The sequence below is a fragment of the Asparagus officinalis genome, chromosome 7 (genome assembly GCF_001876935.1).
Source record: "Asparagus officinalis chromosome 7, Aspof.V1, whole genome shotgun sequence".
Taxonomy (NCBI): Eukaryota; Viridiplantae; Streptophyta; class Magnoliopsida; order Asparagales; family Asparagaceae; genus Asparagus; species Asparagus officinalis.
Window position 1 is genome coordinate 2,529,486 of NC_033800.1, and position 8,668 is coordinate 2,538,153.

General features: G+C 42.4%; 1 protein-coding gene across 1 annotated transcript; it reads right to left on the reverse strand.

The window, feature by feature from the left end:
- Positions 3,661-7,365, reverse strand: LOC109850579 (cucumisin-like). Its single transcript, XM_020420614.1, has 10 exons — positions 7,235-7,365; positions 6,935-7,023; positions 6,681-6,772; positions 6,318-6,561; positions 5,724-6,237; positions 5,415-5,518; positions 5,115-5,330; positions 4,909-5,020; positions 4,624-4,837; positions 3,661-4,282 (listed from the first exon to the last, which is right to left on the reverse strand). Exons 1-10 carry the CDS (start codon positions 7,337-7,339, stop codon positions 3,762-3,764), a joined length of 2,211 nt encoding a protein of 736 aa, XP_020276203.1. The 5' UTR covers positions 7,340-7,365; the 3' UTR covers positions 3,661-3,761.

Consider the following 8,668-nt stretch of genomic DNA (forward strand, 5'->3'; position numbering starts at 1 on the left):
GGGTTTATTTTATGAGATTATAAACTTATTGTATTTTCTCTCTAATAGTAGATCCCCCTCCTTGCCCCGTGGACGTAGGCAGTTTGCCGAACCACGTAAAATTGGTTGTTTGAGTTTGTGGCCATTGTAATAGTTTTTAGGATCCCTCGACGTGCAGTCCTAGAGCTGACGAGAGGAAGAGCAAATATCCCACTTTGATGGGATATTAGGCTTTCAGATTCTTGTTCCCTTTGAGAAACAAGAATTCTTATCGATCTTTCTCTCTTATTGTGCACCAGAAACTCTGCCGAAACTTCCGCTGCGCACAACAAGTGGTGCTGCGCACAACAAGTGGTATCAGAGCACGGGCTACGCTTGGGCTATTTGGAGGAGTAGATCGCTTTGGAAGCCCGTTTAGGGCTTTGTTTGGTGATAAAGGTGGGATCTTTTTGGTAAAGACTCTATCTTTTCAGTTTTGGATCTATTCTTCGTTCGTTGGTGCGTAAGATGTCGGGGAAAGAAGGTGCTTCGGGTGTCGAGGGTGGTGCTTCTGGCGCGAAGACCATTCAGAGTTTGAATATCCACTCTATGAAGATAGATGTGGAGAAATTTAATGGCACAAACAACTTTGGATTATGGAGATGCGAGGTTTTGGATGCGGTGAACGCGCAGAATTTGGAGGATACCTTGGAGTTAGATGGCAAGCCAGATGAGATTGAAGAGAAGGTTTGGAAAAAGATGAATCGAACGGCGTGTGGTGTGATTAGGTCTTGTTTGACTCAAGATCTAAAATATGATGTGATGAATGAGACTTCTGCGAAGAAGATTTGGGAGATTCTCGAAAGCAAGTATTTGACCAAGAGTGTGGAAAATCGCTTGCATTTGAAGAGGAGACTTTATCGTTTCCAGTTGAAGAAGGGAACCTCCATTAGAGATCACATGAACCACTACACAAAGCTTCTTGCGGATTTGGCGAATGTGGATGTCAAGATTGAAGATGAGGACAAGGCGTTGCTGTTGTTGAGTTCCTTGCCCGACGAGGAATATGAGACCTTCGTTCTTACTCTGATTAATGGGAAGGCATCACTTTCGTATAGTGAGGTCACTGCTGCACTTGTGAATTATCAGCTTCGAAAGAAGGATAAGGAGGCTTCGGTTGAGCCGGTAGCGGAGGCGTTGGTCGCAAGAGGGAAGGGTCCAAACCGAAAGAATTGGAAGTCACAGTCTAGAGTAGGAAAAGATCAGTGTGCTTGGTGCAAGGAGACTGGTCATTGGAAGAAAGACTGCCCAAAGCTCGACGAATGGATGAAGAATAAGCAGAAGGGAAAAGGAAAGCAGCCATCATCAGAAGCAAACATCGTATCGGATGGTAATAATTCTGACTCTTCTATTTATTCGCTTTCTATCAGTCCTACAGCTAGCTATTCAGAGGAATCTGAATGGATGTTGGATAGTGGTGCGACCTATCATGTGTGCCCTAGAAGGGAATGGTTCTCCAGTTTTGAGAAGCTGGTGGATAGTGGTGTGGTGTACATGGCTGATAACCGTGCATGCCAGATCCTTGGGATAGGAAGAATTCACATAAAGATGTTTGACGGGACTGTTAGAGAGTTAAACGATGTGAGATATGTTCCTTCTTTGAGGAAGAACTTGATCTCGATTGGAGCTTTGGTTGGAGAGGGTCTGAAGGTTCGTGTTGAGGACATGGTTCTCGAGATTGTGGAAGACTCTCGGATTGTAATGAAGGACGTCAGGATGAATAACCTGTATTACTTGACTGGAGGTATAGTGGCAGGTGGAGAGCTGACGACTTCTGTTGATTTGACTAGACTGCGGCATTTGGGGCTTGGCCATTCCAGTATTGATTCCTCGCATAGATTGAAAGAGGGTGCGAATACCTGCAGTTTGAAGTACAGTGAACATGTTGATGTGAGCAAGAAGACCGAGGTGAAGTGTGGCACCTCTATTCACCGTGCTAAGGGTCGTTCTGGAGGAGTTCACGTGGATGTTTGGGGGCCTTCCAAGGGGGCATCATTGGGAGGTAATAGAAGTTTGGTTTCCTTTGTTGGTGACTGTTCTAGGCATGTTTGGGTTGCAACCAAATCCCCCCCATTGGAGAAAGTCCTAGTAGTCTCTAACAGATTGAAGAAGTGTGATATTGGCAGAAAGGTGAAGGTACTCCATTCTGGTGGGAGGTACAAGATGGACCTGTTTCTGCATTGGAGCCGAGCTCACGGCATTTCGAGACACTTCGTTGGAAAAGAAATCTTGGGGCAACTTGATAGGGTGGCAAATTTGGAGAACCATGCCTTGCTGGAGGAGGATCGGTGTTTGTGGTCGAGCAATGGTTTGCAGAAGAGGTTCTGGACTGAGGCTTCGACATACTTGGGTCATCCTATTAAAGAGTTGTCAACTGCTGTGATTGGAGGTAAAACTCCATTGGAAGATAGGTCTGGTAGTGTCACTTTGTATGAGGCTTCGATGAGGGAGCTGATTGACTCTCAGTAGGTGAAGAGTTTTGGACAGACCTTAGAGGTATCACAGCTGGTGGAGATTGATGCTACTCCACATTGGGTGGGGATTTTCTCACATTCTCCAGTTAGAGGTATCACAGCTGGTGGAGATTGATGCTACTCCACATTGGGTGGGGATTTTCTCACATTCTCCAGGTCATTCTGCATTGGTTGGGATTCCAGCTGAGATGACACAGCGTGGAAGTTATTTGGATTTGGGTGCAGATGATGAGTTGGGTTTTGATTCGAGTGTAGCTGGTAGACGTAGTTTGGATATGGCCAGTGGTTCACCTCGGGTGGAGGTGTTTGAGGCCATTGGAGGTGCTATCAGCCGCAGACTTGATCGTGATATTGGAGAAGGGTTGCGAACTCTTCTAAAAACTTCGCCGAGGTGGAGAATTGTGAACGTGTGAGAAGATGGCGTGGGGACCAGGAGCGTAAGAGAAGCACGTGAAGCCCAAGCCACGTGAATTGAAGATATCGCTTTTAACCGCTGGTAGTTATCCCATCTCATTTCCGCGTGAGGATGTGAACGGAGCCCACGACCCGGTATCTCCTCTGCTATATATAGCCTTTAATTGGTCTCCATAGGGTTTTGAGCGAAGGCAGAGGGGAGAGAGAAAACTCTTTTTGGCGGCTGGGTGCAGAGAAGAAAAGGCAGCGCAAGTTTTTTGAGAAGAAAAATTTCAGAGGCTTTTCGGCTGTAGCAAGGGTTTGTGCATCCTCCTTTGAGAGAGATTTTGTGAGAGATTAGAGAGTTAGTTTGAGGGTTTATTTTGTGAGATTGTAAACCTATTGTATTTTCTCTCTAATAGTAGATCCCCTCCTTGCCCCGTGGACGTAGGCAGTTTGCCGCACCACGTAAAATTGGTTGTTTGAGTTTGTGGCCATTGTAATAGTTTTTAGGATCCCTCGACGCGCAGTCCTAGAGCTGACGAGAGGAAGAGCAAATATCCCACTTTGATGGGATATTAGGCTTTCAGATTCTTGTTCCCTTTGAGAAACAAGAATTCTTATCGATCTTTCTCTCTTATTGTGCACCAGAAACTCTGCCGAAATTTCCGCTGCGCACAACATCCGAGTCATATCCGAACTGTACTCACTGCTACCAGAAAGACCCCCCCAACGGGGTGATTTTGGAAACGATCATACCTATGTCATGGTAAATTGCAAGAAAACCCTTGTAGTATCTTGACATTGCAAATGGGGCCTGTAGTATTAAATTATTTCACATCTCTGGTTCTTTATCTTCTAGGATATACACATGATTTAAGAAGTATACACAACAATGGGACTGCGCACATAATATGCACCGTCAGACAGCAACAATGAAGCAGAGAGCACAGATTCTCTAGTTAGCCCTTCAACCTTCAGAGAAAATGATTTCTTCTCCATAAGCGATTTGAATGAAAATGTGGTTGGTTCAATGCTAACCTTGAGATCCGATGGACTCGTGATAGTTGCTCTGTAAGAAGAACTCGCTGATCCAACATTAGTAAGAGTTCTATTGAATGTAGCGGAGAAATCTATTCCAGTTTTGACGGATAGAGCGAATGAGGGATAGTTGAGATCCCATACAGTTCCGTTGTTAGTACTAGTGCAGCTGCTGTTGTCGCCGGTAACAAGCTGTAGATTTTTAGTACTGTATCCCTGCCCGCATAGCATTCTCACATAATCTGCTTCGTCTGCATCGTAAACTAAGCCCGGGTTCGCTGCTGCCACAGGGTTTACTTGTCCTGCACCGTACGCAAACTCCATTTCCTCGTTCGAAGTTGCATTCATCCGATGAGCTGCAGGAGAAAACAGGAGATTGGTAACTAGCTAAGTATGGGAGTTATTTGCAGATACGCCCCCTGCACAATGGGAGCGTAGCTTTTCGTCACCCGTGCTCTATTGTATTAGCACATACGCTCCCCGATCCCGTGATGGAATTAATTTTCTGATAGCTATTAAACTCATGCGGAGATCACAAGGGAAGGTTCTCGGCGCATATCTAACTCTAACTATCAGCAAATATGATAATAAAACAAGAGAATCTGAGATAAGTGTCTACAACCTCATAGTACAGGAGATTACTTTGGATAACCGTAGATGGAATATCTATAACAAGAACTGAAGATACGAGTCATACCTGTAGTCATCAGAGCAGACTTGATAGCAGCAGGAGACCAATTTGGATGGAAGGACTTGACATAGGCAGCAGAGCCGCTTGCGTGAGGGCAAGCCATGGAAGTGCCTGAGATTATGTTGTAAGCTACTGATCGCTTATCTTCACTGTATTCTGACATGGGTGCTATAGGCGACCACGCTGCCAGTATGTCAACACCCGGGGCAGCCAAGTCAGGCTGCAGGAAATATATGTCACTCAATTGAGTTAATATCAGCATAAGCTACACATGTGAGACCATAATTTTACCTTGAGAACGTCTCTGGTGATGGGGTTTGGCCCTCGGGAAGAGAAAGAAACGACATAGGGAGCTGCAGGATCATCAACCTGTTGGCCCTTTTGTATGTTTGCCGTTGGATGGCTGCAAAGAATCAAATAAACTACATTGTAACCATGCGGTAAAAGGGATCTTAATTGCCTTATATTTACCCAGCAGCGGAAAAGATTGTACATGCCTTGTTGTGTTCAGGTAAAGGGAAACATTTCCATGGTCAAGTTTGCCCAAAACTGTAGTCAGCAATGGATATGAGAATGCGTAGTCTGTGTATGTTCCCTGCATCACTGCACCAGTAGCGCCAGCAAGCAAGGGCCCAGAATCATCAGATGATGTATCACAAAGAACAATCGTTCCCTTCACTGTGGTTATGTTTAAAGAACCCTGGTAGCAGTATCTGCATTACATTATTATTACCAATAATCAAATATTATTCACCGAAAAATGATAGAGACCAAAGACTAGATTTTCAGAATTTTACCTGGAGGTTGACCCATCATACCCTGCAGATGTATTTGGTGCGTTGCCTCCATACACCAAAGGGTACATTTTATCTTTCAGGTCAAACGGGCTGATTGCAGCTCCCTGAAGAAGAAATCAACATGGGCAAAATTAATTGAGTTTTGTTATATATAAAAAAAGATGAAGGCCCATAATAGATCAAGAACAGCACCTCAGACTTTCTATGCTTATTTAATTTACAATTAGTGTATAGTAAAATTTTAAAAGTCTTACCTAATCACTCATATTTTCCTAAAATAGGAAACTTATAAACAAATGCTTTTGTCACCTTGTAAGCCTTGCCATTCCCTAGTTTCATTTCTGCAACGAAACGCCTATCGATGGTATTTGCAGCTACTGTAAGTGACCATGGGGAGTAATTTTCCACTGAATATGAACTAGGACCACTGTTCCCCGCAGAACTTGAAGTTAGTATCCCATTCTTCATAGCATGGAAAGCTCCTATAGCAATCGAGTCCTCAAAGTAATCCAATGGAAAGGATCCTCCTACCGAAAGAGAGATGATATCAACCCCATCTGCAATTGCATCATCAAAGGCAGCAAGAATATCGGCATCAGCGCACCCAAATGACCAGCATATTTTGTACACCGCTATCCTAGCTGAGGGAACACCTCCACGGCCTGTACCCTCAGCAAAACTATAGAGGTTCATGTCTGCAATTTGATGGCCTGCAGCCGTCGATGAGGTGTGGGACCCATGACCTTCTGAGTCACGAGGCGAATCTATGTCTCTTGAGCTTAGCTCTCCATCAGAATTGTAGTATTTTGCGCCTATGATCTTACTGTTTGACAGAAATCACTAATTACATTTAAGTATATTTGTTATGTTAAGTAGTAAATGTCAGTTTATTAAAGATGTTACTTGTTGCAGGTGAAATTGGATGACGACTGGCATGTTCCTTTCCACTTGGTTGGTGGAGGACCAAACCCTTCGTCGCTGAAGCTATCAGACTCTGGCCAGATTCCAGTGTCTAGCATGCCGATGATGACATCACTCTCATATGATGCTCGTCTTGCGTTTACAGGGAAGCCTACAAAGTTCCATGATCTTGTCGTGTGAAGCTGCCTTACCTTGCTTGGAAAGACTGACACCACTTGACTCATTCCTACGATTACCAAACGGGAAATAAGACACATCAGGCTTAACCCCTCTTTTTTTTAGAAATATACTTGATTGCTCCAGGAATATAAAATATAACCGTTAAAACTGTTAAAATTTACTTACTAGATATCTCCATTGCTTCTTCATCGGACAGGTTAGCTGCAAAGCCGTTAAAGCTCCTTTGATAACTGTGAACCAATGATTCTGACACTCGACTGCATTACGCATGACAAAAATGCGAAGTCGTGTATCTTAGTCCTTGAATCCAATAAAGCAAAAGGCGAATAATGGGGTAATGTGTCCAGAAACAGCAAAGCAGGTTTATAACCAAAAAAAAAAAAAAAAATCCATGTTTCCTATAAGATGGAGGTGACAACCTGCCAATAACTTGCTCTAACATGCTCCTGTGTTGTGGTTCTCCCAACAAAACATCTTTTGGCCTATCGCCCATGTATACAATATGTACCTGTAAGGGTTAACTTAGACATTAATATAATACACCCAGCAAGAGACCACCACACTGTTATTTTCCAAATGCAAAGAAATAATCATGATGGTATATATCAACCCAATGAGCATATGCGACGCCATGTTAGGAAGCTAATGACCACTCCTGAAAATTACTAATATTGGAGTACATGAGCAAATTAATCAAGTAAAAAAAAAGAGTTATTTGCCTTTTTATCTGTGGATGCACTGATACAACCAGTTAACGCGGAAATGATAAGTGTTGCATGAAAAAGGAGGCATTTAGAGGAAAGAGGGAGAGTGTGGGAAGACATTGACTATGAGAGAATTCAGATTATAGATTCTATACAGCATGACAGATATTTATAGGCCTTGGAGGTCCAATCATTAGAGATTCCTCCGAAGACTAGCTCTCTAGTTATCCTTGTCCACAAGTTCAAGCTCCCAAAACTAACATGTGTCAGAGAATTAATCTATTGGATGGATTAGCTTTAATAAAAGCGCATAGCTCATTTGTTTGGATTTCAGTTAAGCTTCTTTTTGATTTCAATATGAAAATAGGTAACTGAATTGTTTGGATGTCAGTTGTCTTTACTCTTGAACTTAAGTTGAGGGGGGATGTATAAAATGTGAAGATGAAAAAGAAAGGATCAGACAAAAGAATGGGACGGTCTCTTGCAGAAGGATAGGTAGGTTTTATAAGTTTATTTTATCCAATGAAAGACCGTAGAGGACAAGTATTTACACACAGGATTGGCCTTTCCCTTCATTTTAACTATGTGTAATCACAAGTGGAAATAGAGTTTTCTGCAAGACTCCGACTTGTCGGGATTTCCTTCTAATCTGATTAGCTGCCTGTGAACATTTCATGTACAGCAACATCAATCTGAAATTCATGTAAATAGCAAAGTATATTTTGCTGACACGGAATTCAAATGAAAAAAATACGTGACTTTGACCGGCATCCTTCTCTGTAACCATACTCAATCTGAAATCTAAACGCTACATTTTAAACTGAAAAGGACTATAAAAGATTTGACTATACTCCACAAAATAACTGGACAATATTCTAAAACTATCTAGCAAGCAACCTGAATTTGGCTATTGGAGTAGTTCCTATCTCATACTACCTATGTTGCATGGGCACGGGTATGGGTGCAGGCACGGGTATGGGACACGGAAAATTTGTAAAAGGTAGGGTACGGGGACACGGCTATATAAATATTTATATACATATATATTGTTTATTGAAATTAATAATTTATATGAGAATGAGGATGATAATTAAAATTCCTATGATGATTTTGCGTTTCTTTTATTTAGTGGATTATAAGTTGGAAAATCACTAGCTTTTGACCTAGACATCCAAACATCCCTTCAAAATCATAATTCGGAAGCTGACCTATGTCCAAAGTTTCAAGAAGTAGATATGAAGTGTAGGATATATATCCAACAAAATGTATGACAAGTGTTTTAAGTTAAAACATGTATTGTGTAATTGAGTACATGCCCAAATAAATGTATGCATATAAGCAGGAAGCGTCCAAGGAGTTTTGGTACGGGTACGTGTCAGGCACAGATATGACTTCAGATTAGAAGTACCCGGGTAAGAAAGAATACTATAGGAATCATACTACAGTATA

Bases quoted from the DNA above. Each gene is read 5' to 3' on its own strand.
- LOC109850579 (XM_020420614.1), bottom strand. From the start codon at position 7,339: ATGTCTTCCCACACTCTCCCTCTTTCCTCTAAATGCCTCCTTTTTCAT. The intron at 6,773-6,934 runs GTTGTCACCTCC...TGCGTAATGCAG, and splicing joins TTAGAGCAAGTTATTGGCAG to TCGAGTGTCAGAATCATTGG. The intron at 4,283-4,623 runs GTATGACTCGTA...TTTCTCCTGCAG, and splicing joins GTCTGCTCTGATGACTACAG to CTCATCGGATGAATGCAACT.